The following is a 15,055-nucleotide window of genomic DNA, read 5'->3' as shown; positions in this document are numbered from 1 at the left end:
ATATTGGAGGAGATTTTTAACGCCTCACAAAGTTTAAAACGATATTGAAATGTCTAAAGTAATTCCTGAGTTGGATAGCAAATAACAAGGGGAAAACGCGTATCCAGGAATAAGGAGAACCATAACGGTTGGAGTAGGTTACTTACAAGGTTAAATAAGTAGCGGAAAGCGCTTCCTACTCTTCCTCTAAAATCCATTAGTTCTTCCAATAATCCGCAGAGCGGGACATTCAGAACAGATATAACTACGCAAATCTGCTACTTGGGAGCTCCACTTTCCACAGCAACACGAGGCGCGTCCATATCCAGTGCTGTAGCTCTGTTTTTTAATTCAAGCCACTTATAAATACCTTGAAATCCCGCTGGGGGTGGCCTTAAACCTCTCCTTACCAAGAGGGCAATAAATAAATAAATAAATAAATAAATAAATAAATAACCTGAAACCTATATTTGGTAATTGGAGCATCAGCGCACAGACCTTACTCGATATCCTGCGTCGGGACGTCACGATCCTAGTGACAGTTCATTTGATCCATTTCTCCCCCATTTCACCTGCTAATAGACTCCATGGAAACCTTCAAAGGCTCATATGGCAGCCATATTTGCGCAGATCGTGATTTGGCAGCCCCAAGAGTAATTGAACACCGAGGATTATAGTATGGAATCCTCAAACAAACCGTGGAGGCTGGCTTTCGAGACACGGAATAATTCAACGCTGATAAACGCTGTAACACTATCTTTCCGGACATAGCCATATTATGACATCACTGATAACGAAGCACTGCTATAGAGAAATGCACCAAAAGTGCGGGAAAAGACCGAGCGCTCACAGAGTACTAACGTGCAACACAAATAAAGGAATCTGCTATAAAAACATCAGAGGCGCGTTAAATCGGTAAGCCTTTTCAAGTGGCATAAGTATTGTTAAGATGATTATAAAACATCGTGTGTTACAGGACGCAAGAAGAATTCTTGAGACTGGGCGTGTCTTAAGAATGTGGGAGTGCGCGTGAACGAGTACAGCATGGCCCAGACAACATGGCATATATACTTCATGCTAGGAGTACAGCATAGCCACGACAACATGGCATATATACTTCATGCTAGGAGTACAGCATAGCCACGACAACATGGCATAGATACTTCTTGCTAGGGGTACAGCATAACCCAGACAACATGGCATAGATACTTCATGCTAGGAGTACAGCATAACCCAGACAACATGGCATAGATACTTCATGCTAGGAGTACAGCATAACCCAGACAACATGGCATAGATACTTCATGCTAGGAGTACAGCATAGCCACGACAACATGGCATAGATACTTCATGCTAGGAGTACTTTACTCTCATTATCAAAAGTTCACTAAAAGGACAATTTGGCAGCTTATAAACTCCCAAGAAGGCAGACATGGAAATACTTCCATTTATATTGATAGTCGTCAAGGCAACAGGCCGAGCGACGTGAGCTCGCGCTTAGCGTCTTTCGTTGGGCAGGTCTTACCTTGTCACAATGTCTCAACGATACACAGCTTATTGATGGAAGATAAGATATGATCACGCGAATAAAGTCACGCAACAGGTGTCATACAATGAGAGTCACGCAAGAGCGCGATAAGTAATGCCGTCAGAATGACAGCGTGTATTCTCACTTGAAGTAACCTAAAGTAATGCAATACTGATAAAAGAGATAAGAAAATCGTCAATAATATACAGAGGAGAAATGGTAGCAATTTCTCGTGGGAAATAACAGCTGATTTCGATCACGAGTTATGTTCAAAATAGTTACACTCAAATCAAGTTGAAAGTCCCATCATTCGAATTGTCCTGGTTTCTTAGTTTCAAATAACAAAGCTTTGGTTATTTAGAAATGTCATACGATTATCACATCATTGAGAGAACTAGGATCCGATTCACATTCAAAACAGTAAAAAGACGGTTAAAAACCTTATTCATTGTAAACATCAAATAGACCTTGCCATTTTAATATAAACATTTTCTTGCTTCGTCGAAAGAAAATACAAATACATCATCAATAAAAAATGACAGAAAAAACACTTATAAGTAAGCGATTTCAATCAACCAGTAAATATAAAACTATCAAAAATACGCAAAGACATAACATGATGTAGCCCCAAATACTTCGAATAAACCTAATTTTCTCTAAAAAAAAACAAATCAACAAAGGCCTCAAAGTTTTTTTTCATAGCTAGTCAAAATCAATTCCTAGAAAATTCATAGAAAAGTGTGCAAAAACTAAATAGGTTTGAAATCTTTCAAAAAATCTAATTATGTATTTTTCTAATCTTCCCCACATCTTCGTCAACCTTCGTAGACCTATCCACAATCGGCATAGAACTATAAATATCTAACATTTCCCCCTCCCCACCACACACAATGCTAGCCACATGCGCACGTAAGACGGCAGTTCACAAAAGGAGGCGAAAGCTGGTGTCCGCATGCCTCGTGTGCGCATGCGTGGATGGGGGTCGGACGTTTACCTGCGGCGCAATTTGAGTCTTAGTGGCCAAGTACTCGGTCAGCTCTTTCAGCCTCTTCTGGAAGTCGCTCCATTTCGTGTTCACGTCGTCGAGTTTGTCGCGAACGGCCGTGGTGTCCTGGTGCGTGCTGTGGAGGTGTCGTATCATGTCGTCCCCAGACTCCCGCGCAGTGGTCATCTGGTAGGTCAGCTGATCTAGGTCGGACTCCAGTCTCTGTACGCGAACACAATAAGTTAGCCTGGTGTAGCTATATGGGTATCTATTTAAAGGGGAAGACTCGCCCGACCCATGATGCAATGATGTAGACTCGCCCTACCCATGATGCATTGGTGTAGCGATATTAGAATCCATTTAAAGGGGAAGACTCGCCCTACCCATGATGCAATGATGTAGACTCGCCCTACCCATGATGCATTGGTGTAGCGATATCAGAATCCATTTAAAGGGGAAGACTCACCCGACCCATGATGCAATGATGTAGACTCGCCCTACCCATGATACATTTGTGTAGCGATATCAGAATCCATTTAAAGGGGAAGACTCGCCCTACCCATGATGCATTGGTGTAGCGATATCAGAATCCATTTAAAGGGCAAGGCTCGCAATACTCAGGGAAAGGGAAAAAAGTGAAGACTAGTCCTACCCATGATGCAAAGTAAAGACATTTGTCAGATTCTTGTAGACAGTCTTACAATAAAAAGTCTTTTAAAGCGCTTAGATGTGGCACTAAATGCTTTTTTCGCAAGTCCCTATAATTAAATTCCCGAGACTGACCTTGAGCCCCTTGTACACGTCCATGGAGTCAGCGCCCGCCTTCATGAGCATATCAATCTCGTCAAACTTGTTCTTGAGCCGCCTGTCAAGGACGCTGACTGCCTCCGTGAAGTGCTTCACCGCGCTCCACGTGCTCTCCAGCTCCTTCTGACGCTCTAGTGACGTCACAGTCACATGATCAAGCCTCGACTTCAGGTGATCCATCTTCTCGCGAACATCCTCTGACCCAGGAACGCTCTCCCGGCCTTGCATGAGCTCGTTCCCAGACTTCAGTAGGGACTCCATGTCTGCGTGTGCTTTCTGAAGGTCTCTTTGCAGTGTCTGGAAGAAGAATAAAACAAGGATATTGATCATATTTTCTGTGTTTTTTTCTTTTTCTCTGCTTCTCTATTATCACCACTCTACCCTACCTTGTGCTCCGAGATCTGTTTTTGTATGGTGTCCATGTCACAGCTCAACCCCCCCACCCCCAACCCATCACCACTCTACCCTACCTTGTGCTCCGAGATCTGCTTTTGTATGGTGTCTGCGTCGCAGCCCACCGGATCCTGTTCCTTCTGCTTCTTCTCCGCTCTGTTAAGAAAGATGGTGACACTCTTCACCTGTCGTCGGTACCTCTCCATCTGCAGCAACGTGGTCTCCAGCAGGAAGCGCCTTGCCTCCATGCTCTTCCACACCTCGTCGTACCGTGCAAGGATAGCGTCAAGGTCCTGCTCGATCGGGTGTGTACCGGGGGCGGGGGCGTGGTCGGTACGGCCGGACATAGTGATTATCACCTTGCCCAGGCCGTTCAGTAGATCGAGGCGGGCTTTGTACTGCACGGCTTCGTCTTGTAAAGCCTGCAGGAAAGGATGTGTCAGTGGTAAGGAATAACTCGCACAAAACTTCTTCAAAAAATGTCTAATGCTCGATGTAACGTTTAAGTGAAAGGGTTAAGGTTTAACTTTTATCCCCCTTCCCCCGCCGAAGCCAACAGCCACACACATTTTACTAAATCCCGAGTAAGCCCCACTTGATGTACCCTTTGTTTTGCTTACTCTACAAGAAAGAATAATAGGGGAGTTTGTAAGTAAGTACACCACATAGGACAAGATTACACATAGGACGGCAAGATTACAACGGACCATGATCTTTTAATTCTTGTTGATTACCATAGAGATGACGTCTCACCTTCTGTTGAGTGATCTGTTGTCCAAGCACATCCGGGTCCACGCACACGGTTGCCATGGAGACGAGCGTGACCTCAGTGGTGTTAAGCCACGTGGTAATGATCCGCAGCACGTTGTAGAACTTCTCGCTCTGTTCCTGTAGCTCGTCCAGTTTGGAGCTAGTGTTCATCAGCTTCACGCAGAGTGTCTGCCAGTCCTTGTTGACTCGGTCCAGCGTCTCTAAGATCACGGACAGCTTCGTGCGCTCGAGGTTGAGGAGTTCGTGGCCGCCCTGGTTGACGCCTTGGAGCGCTGGCCGCATGCGCTCGACCTCGTCTTTGAAATTCTGCAAAGAGATTTACCTTTTAGAATCGCAAAATGTCATCCCAGTAATTATTATTTTCAAAGCAACTATTTCTTTGCCAATTTGTTTCAAGAAGTCAGCGTATCGGATAGTGCTTTGTTAAAAGGTTTTTGTACCCGACTAAACATAGCCTGCTGGCCGGGTCTCCTGCCACGGCTTAACAATGAGTATGATTTACGCAAAAGTAAGGCTTGATAGCTAACGGTGGTAAACGGGAAAATGAATGCGCAAACTATATAGGCAAATGATATATTGCCCCCTAAGCCTGGTTCTATGTACGTTTTATTTACCTGTAGTTTTTCCTCAAATACGAGGATATCCGATGTAACGAGCTCCCCGGAATCCAATCTCTTGATCATGGTGAGCTCCCAGCGCTCGAAGTCCTTAGCGATCATGACAAAGACACTCTTCATGTCCGCTCTTCTGCTCTCCGCCATGCCTCGCACCTCGTCCCACAGTTTGTTCAGCTGCTTCAGCTTGGACTCCTTCTGCTTCTTCTTCAGGCCCTGGAACATCTCGTTGAGCGCATCCACCGTGGTCCCGTGCTTGTTGATCTCGTTCTGATACACCTGAGAATAAGAGGAACTGATGAGCCCCCTGCATGTAGCGCCAGCATCGTCTAACAGAGCTACGGCGATGGCTGGAATGGAGTAACCGAGAAATACACTAAAGCGCTTGACGATAAATTTCCAACAAAATTGCAGGGTGCAACAAATGTTTTTTTTTCCACCAAAAATGATAGTGAAGTTTGCAAAACAGTGACTACAACTTTAAACTACAATTTTACGCTGCGAAAATAAAGACAAAAAAATAATATCAAATGTTTCACAAACTTTGGGGAAAACAAAAATAAAGTGCACTTAGTGCGCAAGAATGCATCCCTCATTACAAGCCCTCACGCCCCCTCCCCGCCCCCTCTCCCCCCCCCCCCCCCTGTGGCTAGATTAGATGGGGGACCCCGAGGTGTGTAGGGGGTCGTAATCGGGGCCGTCAATTCTTACCTTGAATTGCTGTGCCTGTGTTCTGAGCTCGGCCAGCGTGCTGGAGACTGGTTCTAGCTTGCCAAGGTGTTTTTTGACTTCCTGTAGCGCGCGTATGGCGCCGTCAAGACCATCCTTGAAGTTCTGCGAGTTGGTGAGCGCGCTCTGTAGCCGCGCCTCGTATTGTGCGATGTTCGTACACAGTTCATCGTAACGCTGCCGCACGGGCTTACCGGAAGTCGGCGCCACCCTCTCGATACTATGACCGAGGACGTCGACGGATATTACTTCCGGTTGGTGAGAATTGACTTCCGCCTGGAAAGCCTAGAATAACACAAATGCGTTAAGATGAAACATTTATTAACTAAAAAGACAAAAGAGAGCGTTAAGCGTGCAATACCTTCAGCTCATCGATTTCTCGTCGTAGGGTGCTCGGGTCCCTTCCTATAGGCTGCGCCATCTTCCGAGCGAGTCGTTCCTCTGCCGAGCTCAGCCAAGGCAGGACTTGACTAGCCTTGGTGTCGTAATCTCTCAGTTGCTTCCACGATCGATCCAGATACGTGCCCCGCTCGGTCAGTAGAACCAGAAGTCGGTTGTAGCGCTCGTTGATGTCGGAGAGTTTTTTTTCTAGTACCCAGGACTTATCGTTCGGGTTGCCGAGGTCTTCCGAGGGGGCCTGGTCATCGCCAAGGGTCGCTACTGAACGCTCAAGTTCGGCTTGGAACACCTGGTCATTAAGAACAAGTCATCAGAAACTCTGTAAAAATGTCACTACAAGACTTATAACACTTCCTCGGGCAAGTCCAAGGCACACTTGATCAATAGGAACAAGTCATCATTAGAAGGATATTCGCAAATGAGACAAGATGCACACAAATGAGAATGATCGAAAGCTCTTTTTTTAGACAAACAACTAATCTGTTGCTTACAAAACCAATTGCACAATAACAATAAGTATTCGAAATTTGTGTGCAAAGACTCTTAGTTGTGAAACGAGTCGCACTGGTTTGCTATATGTGAGTTGTACGTGTGGTATAAGTCTTAGTGCTTCACAAAGTACCTTGGCTTCGTGTAAGAAATCCTCGCCACAATGATTGACCTCCTTCAAGTCTCGCTCGTGGTCTTTCACATCCTCGACGAAATTCTACAAAAAAATACACAATGACGGTCACAGCGAGCTAATAGAGGCATAGTTTTGGCATCAATGAAATAAAGCTTCGGTCGAGTATAAGTTCGATGATTGGCGATGATTGGAGATAAGTCATTCACTCAGGTAGTGTGCTAATAAATACAAGCAGTTAAGGAATGTGTCAATATTTGGTCACGGCTATAGGAACTGTCATGTATTGACATAAACACCTTCCAAATAAGTTAAAAAGAAATCAAAAGATTTTCAAACGGAGTTCTCTATCGCGGTGTAGAAATAAGAAATCCAAAAATCATAAGAGCTCGGCTACTTCGAATCAAGGACTCTACTGCACGCTTCCTTAAAACACGCAAAAGTGCATTATCATTGAAAAAAAGGCGTTTTGACAGAACATAAAGGCGAAGTAGACAGGTAGTAGGACAAGGTATTATGGATAGGGCGAGACATCATGGGTAGGGCGAGGTATTATTGATAGGGCGAGGCATCATGGGTGCGGTGATGCATCATGGGTAGAGTGAGGCATCATGGGTAGAGTGAGGCATTATGGGTACCAGTGACGGTAGGTGTGTGTCACCTTGTGGGTATAAAGTCTTTCCTGCGCCGTCTGCGAGTCGTTCACGTTGTTCATGATGACTGCCCTGTGCTCCTCAGCCCTTTTGAGCCACGCCTACAACACAACCACAACGCTTAGAGACACGATGAACAACAACAACAACACATCGATAGGTACTAAGACACACGGACAGACACACACACGTAATCCATTTAACAGGGGACTTGATAGACGAACAGCGACACTATCTCCGCCAGTAGTGCTTTAACGACAGAGATTTTAAAAAGTGGAGCTTTTCTTAAAATTCGTAATGCCATTTCAAATTCCTTATGCCAATTTAAATTTGTTTCGATTCAAGTCATTTACTGTGACGACGTCTGAGCCAAAATCGAATCTTCAAATTACTTCTACAAACACTTAAGTCAGGCACGGCAGGAGCTACACATATAAAAGGCAGCGGTACGTACCAAGAACGGATGCAACAGCTCTTCAAAGCGCGTCAGCTTCTCGTGGATCAGGACGAGCTTCATGTAGCGGTTATCGAGCTCGTTCTGCAGTCGGTTCCATCGCGCCTCCAAGCTTGTCATCTTGCTATCCAAAGCGCCCCTCGCCTCAGGCCCCAGCTGGTCCGCACGGCCCTGGAGGAAGCGTTCGCCTTGCTTCAACGCACTCTCGACAGGCCTCTTGCGCTCATTGATGGCGCGCGTCAATTTCTTTGTGGAGAAACACACGAAATTGAATTCGATTCATTAAATATGACAAGAAAAGGAAAATTTAAAGCCTAGAAGAAACGGGAGTGTCCGACAAAAAATACGGACCAATATTTTTCGAAAAACTATCCGACAAAAAATATGTACCAATATTTTTTTCGAAAAACTGTCGGAAAAAAAAATTATGAAGCAAATTTTTTTCCAAAAACTGTCCGACTGAAGAAAGAAGCAATATTTTTTTTGAAAACCTGTCCGACCAAAAAATATGGAGCAACATTTTTTAAGAAAAACCACACCAATTAATTGAGCCGACATCAAAATCTACTAGCGTTTCATACACGCTATAATCGATACTAATACAAGGCAATACAAAACTGATTGCATTTCTGCAACACTGAGATATTGAGGTTCCAAAATTACGTATTTAATGTGCTTGGAAAAAAGGGATACTATAACGAGTTTTCGCCAAAATAAGATCTGAGACGCCCGGTCGGCATCCGCTTCCCGCCAAAAAAAGAGACGCTTTAATCACTGGAGCCTTTCTAGAATACAAAATAATGATGAAAAGATAAAAGGTGGCATTCAAAATACTGGCTTTGTGCAAATATAAGACTGGCGAACGACTTAATGGCGTTTATCAAAAAGTCATTAACCTGACCGGTGAGGCAAAGAAGCTTTGCCTCTAAACAACAAAATGTTTCTTAAACAACTGAGGATTGATTTGTTACACTAGGATTTAGGCTTATCGTGCGAGCATACCATCTTCTCTCTGTTGTATGCATGTCAGGCAGATGTTACCCTTCTAACAGCCTTCACTTAAGGAACATCCTACATTTCTCATGAGCGAGATCCGATCATTTTAAAGTTTCTTGACGCCATTTTGTTTAATTCAACACGCAATTTTGCCCAGCCAGGACAGAACACGTGACACCATCACGCAATCGTCATTTCTCTCACGCATGAGACCAATAATAGATAGTAGTGTATTGCACACAAATTATTAATTTCGAAAACATGAAGAGCACTTTGAATTCTTATCACGGCTCGAACCGGAAATGATCAACTAGAATGTCTTCGCTTAGAATAAATCTTCTATCTTACCATAAAAAGGTCACTGATCTTCTGTGTTTGTAGTATTATTCATAGATAACAAGTCAAAACATACGGAAACAGTCGATTGGCTTATGCGAATATTCAACCCTTTTTGAATGGTCTGAGGTCGCAGAAAAAGAAAAATAGCGAACCTAGTGCATCTTGCTTTTAGATCTTAATAGCCGCGAATGTGGGCCACTATCTTACCCTTGGGCTAAGCAATACCACGATCACTAAAAAACTACATCAACATAGCGAAGGTTGAAAAAATTAATCATAAAAACCTATTCTTCTAGGTTATGTAAGTGAGAAATCATAGCCTGATCGAGCAAAGCAAAAATAGATAGCTAACCACGTACTAAAAGGGCACGGGTTAAACATGAGAAAAACCAGCTAATAGAAGGTGTGAACCGCAATTAGTACGAGATACGAGATTTAGACTGCCAGCAATCACATATTCACACAAGCTTTTAAACAAGTGACAATCACGGAATCGTTTACCTTTCCATGGAATAAAGTGTAGACGTACAGAAAAGGTTATCTCAGTCCAGCGTCCATAACGTGGTCGATAGCCGAGTGCAAGTACAGTCCAGCGAGAAAGACATGACCGCAGAAAGTAACGAGTTGCATCGAGCGAGCGAGTAATCGTACGCGTGTACAAAATCAATTTTTGAATATTCAATCAGCATAGATTTACTACAACAGTGGCTGTCCCACGAGATTAAGACCTTTACATCACTAACACAAATCGCTGCTGTCTGTTCATCCGGAAAACATAATCCTGTTTGTATAACATCTCAAGAAATAGCGATGATAACAATTAAAAACCTTCAACATCAGAGAGTTCTTACAGCTCGATTCCAGATGACAATACCACCCTCTGACGGACCCGTCCGCTTAGCTTCTAGGGAAAGTGTAGCGAGGCGTATTTATTGCTACAAGCATCTGTTGTCGGTCGGTGCATTTTAGTCGGTTAAAAGTGTGTAATGCAGATAACCTGGGAATATTGTGTTTATAGAGGATTAGCTGACATTCGTGAAAGATTTTAAGGCGGTTTTAGGGCGGCGAATTAGCAATTCGAACATGACAGGCGTACTTATGGGGGGCTGTTTATCGCTTATTTGTGCGGCTCATCTCTCCGAATGACATCATTAATAATCCACACAGACTCGGTTCCGCGTTTGCCTCATAATCTTTATTACACTAAAAGCTTCTTTTCAATTGATCGAATTTCTAACTTAAGACATGTATTTTGGTGGGCCAAGTTATTATGGTTCCAGTACGAAAAATATTCTTTTTTGCTACAAAATCAAGTCCACCTTGTTAAATTTGAGTTCCCAGTGTGTTTAGAAAATATGATTGATCAAGCTTTTATTTACTGTACAAGATTAAAGAAATGGGGCCGTTCCGTCCCCAGTGTACCCGGTGTAATATGTGGAACGGGCGGGAAGTTTGCTGCCGCTGTTGTTCTTAGTATTGTTGTAAGTGTTTCTTTTATTTATCGTATTATTGTTGTGCTTTTGTTGATGTTTTTGTCAGTTTTGTCGTTTGTTTGTTGTAGCTGATGTGAGACCTCATCGACCCACGAGCTCACCTGAACGAGCTTTTAAAGCGGCGATGTCACCAGTTTACTTCCGGTCGATTACGTAACAATCTTTGATGATTCAACGGAAAACGCGAAAAATATTTCAAAATATTGAAAGCGGTGTGTTCTAGCGATGCTACACATACCTTCTGTTCCTCTATCTGCTCCTCCAGCTGTCTCACGTCTGCCGGGGAGGCGTCCTGCTGAACCAGGGTCTTTTCCGTGTCGCTTACCCAGTCCAGGAGGCGCTGAATAGAGGAGCACCAGTCCAGGCATGCGGCCTCCACCTCTTTGTGCTCCGGACCCTCCTTCTTGAGTACATCCACCATTGCCTAGAGTCAGGAGCGAGTAAAAACACGTCAGGAGCGAGTAAAGACACGTCAGGAGCGAGTAAAGACACGTCAGGAGCGAGTAAAGACACGTCAGGAGCGAGTAAAGACACGTCACGGGTGAATAAAGACACGTCGGGAGCGAGTAAAGACACGTCAGGAGTGAATAAAGACGATTCAGCTGTCATCACCATGAATGTTCACCTCACAACCACCAACATTTCTATACGTGCAGCATCATCGTCATCAGTACAATCACCATATTATCAATTATCATTACCACCACGATCATCATCTCACTGCCATGACTATCACCGTTGCCGTTGCACTATATCATATCACCACCTCCACCAGAACAGTCATTATCGACCCCGTTACTACCATTATCCTCGCCATCCTTTTACCATCATCGTCATCATCATCATCATCATCATCATCATCACCAATACTATCATTTAGTCACCACCACGAGCACTATCGTCGTCACCAATTGATTATCAACCTCACCATCATTGAGTATCATCATCACCATCATTGAGTATCATCATCACCATCATTGAGTATCAACCTCACCATCATTGAGTATCAACCTCACCATCATTGAGTATCATCATCACCATCATTGAGTATCATCATCACCATCATTGTGTATCATCATCACCATCATTGAGTATCATCATCACCATCATTGGGTATCATCATCACCATCATTGGGTATCATCATCACCATCATTGGGTATCATCATCACCATGATTGGGTATCATCATCACCATCATTGAGTATCATCATCACCATCCATCTACTATTACACTATCACTAGCAACACCACCACAATCACAAAAATTGAATACGCATCGCAAAAAAAATATATATATATACACGGAATAAACAGTATCTTGATAAACACCAACAGTTCTGACCGAGTGATTCCCTCACCTCCATAACACCCTGGACCTCGGCCATCAAGCGCTCGTATCGCAGTCGCGTCTCGGCCGTATTCGCTCGTATCGTTTCTCGGCCTCTCCTCGCTGCCCCAAGTGCAGAATTCTCTTTTTCTCGAGACTCGGGCAGGTGGTGCAGACTGCGTCGGTATCTTTCTAGCGAGTCCTCGAAGTCCTAGACATATGAAACACAAGGGGTGTAAGAAAATACAGTATCAATTAAACAGTACAACCTCCATATACCGGACACCCTCGTGGCCAAAACATGTAACCGTTATACAATGGAACCGTTATACAATGGAACCTTCATAAACGGACAACCTCGAAGCCGCGAAAGATGTATCCGTTAAATTGGGTGTCCGCTTAATGGAGGTTTTATCTGTCTATTTTGACTGGGGAATCTGGAAGTTTTTTTGTACGTACAGACCTCCATCAGGGACTCGTTTCCAGTTCTCGCGGGCTATAGCACCACAGGCATGCTACGACAATAATAGTTTGCTATCAGATAGGCCGTACCTTTGACTCATTCGTGTAGTCATCCCCGTCGGTTGTGCACGTCTTAACCGGGGTCTCGTGTCTGCACACCTCGGTATAGAAGTTCTGAAAATAAAGAATATTTTTGTGAAACAAATGCTTTGCGCGCGGTTTTTATGGTCAGAAACATTTTCACAAAAAATAGTATCACTTGGGCATAAAGGTTTTCGGACAAATAGCTTTTTTGCCTAAAACTTAAAAACGCTCTTGGCAACTAAATATTGCGTCTAGTACTTCATATTTTTCTGTGTTTACTTGCTGTTAAACTTGTTTTTTTTCTATGTAGTGCTTAATAAATAGCAACATGGATTCCATGTAGAAGAATAAATAACATGAATAACTACGGAAAGTTATATGAAGGGGGGTGAGGGGATATTACGTAGCTCACCGTGAGCTCTTCCATTCTCTGCTCCACGCTTTGCGCATGCTCTTCCGCTGACCGTAACTCCTCGGCTTTAAGCTCTGCCTCATCCAGCCATGTCCGTTCCGCGGCCAGCGGTGTTTGGAATCCATGAAGGCCCTGTAAACCACGGGCGAGTCTGCGCATGCGCTCATCAACTTGCTCTGTCACCTGCAAACAAGTTGTCACATTATTACTTACTGGCGGAGAAAATGACGTTATAACATGGCTGCAATCGTTTTTACATTACAAGAAAATCTACTCATGTCTCTATCTGTCTCTCTTTCTCTACAAAAGCCTTTTCTGCCTCCCCCCAACCCCTATCCCCATAACTTACCTGGTACCATCCATCAAGAAGGTTATGGGTGTGTGCTCAATCCAGCTCTCACAGGTAGACCCCTCCCCCCAAAAAAAAATTGCCTCACCCACCCCTCCCCTGGTAACTCACCTGATCCCATCTATCAAGAAGGTCCTGGGTGTGCGCTCGGTCTAGTTCTCGCACGAAGACTTTCCCCACCCACCCCTCCCCTAGTAACTCACCTGATCCCATCTATCAAGAAGGTCCTGGGTGTGAGCTCGATCTAGTTCTCGCAGCTGGGGTAACGCAAGCTGGACATCCTCAATCTTATTCAAGCGTGGAATAATCTCTTTCTCGCTAATGCTCTGCAGAAATTAACACGAATCAGTGGTCTACCAAAATCATCCAGCTTGATTTAATATTCAAAACCAAACTTGTTTTTAATATGTTTTCCTTTATTATTTGATACTTTAAAAATATAATTTAGCTGTGGTTTAAACTGCAGAGTTGATTCATCATGATTCAAGCTGATACAATTCACTTCTTCTCATTTGCACAGGGTTTCATACCAAATCCGTACCTCTAGTTGGGAGAGCTGAGCCTGCACTTCTCGGAGGTCAGCAGTAAGTCCTGGTTGTTGGATCAAGATAATCTCGACTCGGTGCAGCCAATCAGAGAGCTCCCTAATGAAAGTCGTCACGTGAAGAACAAACTCGAGCCTACAAGTTGATAACAGGATCATTATTATGACATGTTTTTTACACACACCATACAAAAGCAATCAACACTTAAAATAAATGTCAAAGTTTAAAAAAAAGCAGATATTGGTGCCTCCCTGGGTGCTGAATGATGGTAAAAAAATTGATATATGGAAGCAAGTTCAGCTAATAGACATAATCTAATGCGTCTTACTACAGAGGCGTATGGAATGGATGTCAGAAGTCCTGGGGCCCATTTCTCACATCAAATAATCGAAGAAGAAATTTATGGCTGCTTAAATCCACCACCAACCATTATGCTACATATACCTATTTCAAAAAACGTTGTCAGTGCAAAACGGCAAATGGCGATTGGCAAATGGCAGTTCTAGGACCGAAAGGAACCATGGATCTCATAAAATTTCTACTAAATGCTGAAGAATATGGATAAATCAAACAATTATCCATTAAAGATCATCAATGTATGTCTCTGACATTGCTAGACTTTATTTAACACCTTTAATTTTATGAATGATTAGTACTCAGAAGCACCGTTCGGGCTTAGAACTGCCATTTGTTATTTGCCATTCGCCATTTGCACTGACAACCTTTTTTGGATAAGTTTATATTGTCAGCACCACCCCTTTAAGGATTCCTAGCTTCAAATGCATTACTTACATCTTCTGCCACTCATCCATTGAGCATGTTGTGGCTTTCCATTTGGTGACGACAGTCTCAAGTTTGCGCTGTAAGTGTGGGTCCATCTTGGCGGTAAGCGTGGTTTGTAAAGCCTCAAGCTGAGGCTGGCGTGTGGTGACCCGCTCATCTTGGAGATCCTACACACAAATACAGCAGAAGGTAAGAAGAGAAGGGTGAATTCATATCAACTGGAGCATCTTGGAGATCCTACACACAAATACAGCAGAGGGTAAGAAGAGAAGGGTGAATTCATATCAACTGGAGCATCTTGGAGATCCTAAACACAAATACAGCAGAGGGT

The 15,055-nt window shown here is 43.7% G+C and overlaps 1 protein-coding gene and 1 long non-coding RNA gene across 11 annotated transcripts in view; one reads left to right on the top strand and one right to left on the bottom strand.

Annotated features, from left to right (window-relative positions):
* The window catches only part of LOC5509225 (nesprin-1), a 125,759-nt gene that overhangs the window by 87,246 nt on the left and 23,458 nt on the right, over positions 1-15,055 (bottom strand). For 7 of the 10 annotated variants that reach the window (XM_048726027.1, XM_048726036.1, XM_048726029.1 and 4 more), the window contains 17 exons: positions 14,734-14,891; positions 13,938-14,076; positions 13,600-13,722; positions 13,048-13,230; positions 12,642-12,725; positions 12,121-12,300; positions 11,001-11,186; positions 7,935-8,180; positions 7,489-7,581; positions 6,828-6,911; positions 6,168-6,494; positions 5,789-6,091; positions 5,078-5,356; positions 4,446-4,769; positions 3,770-4,114; positions 3,276-3,596; positions 2,502-2,714 (listed from right to left, as the gene is read on the bottom strand). In XM_048726027.1, coding sequence (XP_048581984.1) covers positions 2,502-2,714; positions 3,276-3,596; positions 3,770-4,114; positions 4,446-4,769; positions 5,078-5,356; positions 5,789-6,091; positions 6,168-6,494; positions 6,828-6,911; positions 7,489-7,581; positions 7,935-8,180; positions 11,001-11,186; positions 12,121-12,300; positions 12,642-12,725; positions 13,048-13,230; positions 13,600-13,722; positions 13,938-14,076; positions 14,734-14,891 — 3,588 coding nt within the window. Of the gene's footprint in view, positions 1-146; positions 334-2,501; positions 2,715-3,275; positions 3,597-3,769; positions 4,115-4,445; positions 4,770-5,077; positions 5,357-5,788; positions 6,092-6,167; positions 6,495-6,827; positions 6,912-7,488; positions 7,582-7,934; positions 8,181-9,770; positions 9,925-11,000; positions 11,187-12,120; positions 12,301-12,641; positions 12,726-13,047; positions 13,231-13,507; positions 13,555-13,599; positions 13,723-13,937; positions 14,077-14,733; positions 14,892-15,055 lie in introns of those variants that run through there. The other 3 variants (XM_048726033.1, XM_048726034.1, XM_048726035.1) reach the window with 3 other exon arrangements.
* Positions 569-2,091, top strand: LOC116616180. The gene is made up of 2 exons (XR_004295233.2): positions 569-894; positions 956-2,091. It is a non-coding gene; the product is annotated as an uncharacterized LOC116616180 (long non-coding RNA).

The sequence above is a fragment of the Nematostella vectensis genome, chromosome 4, assembly GCF_932526225.1.
Source record: "Nematostella vectensis chromosome 4, jaNemVect1.1, whole genome shotgun sequence".
NCBI classification, from domain to species: Eukaryota; Metazoa; Cnidaria; class Anthozoa; order Actiniaria; family Edwardsiidae; genus Nematostella; species Nematostella vectensis.
Note: the sequence above shows the minus strand (reverse complement) of the source record. Positions and strands in the feature narration are given on the sequence as shown.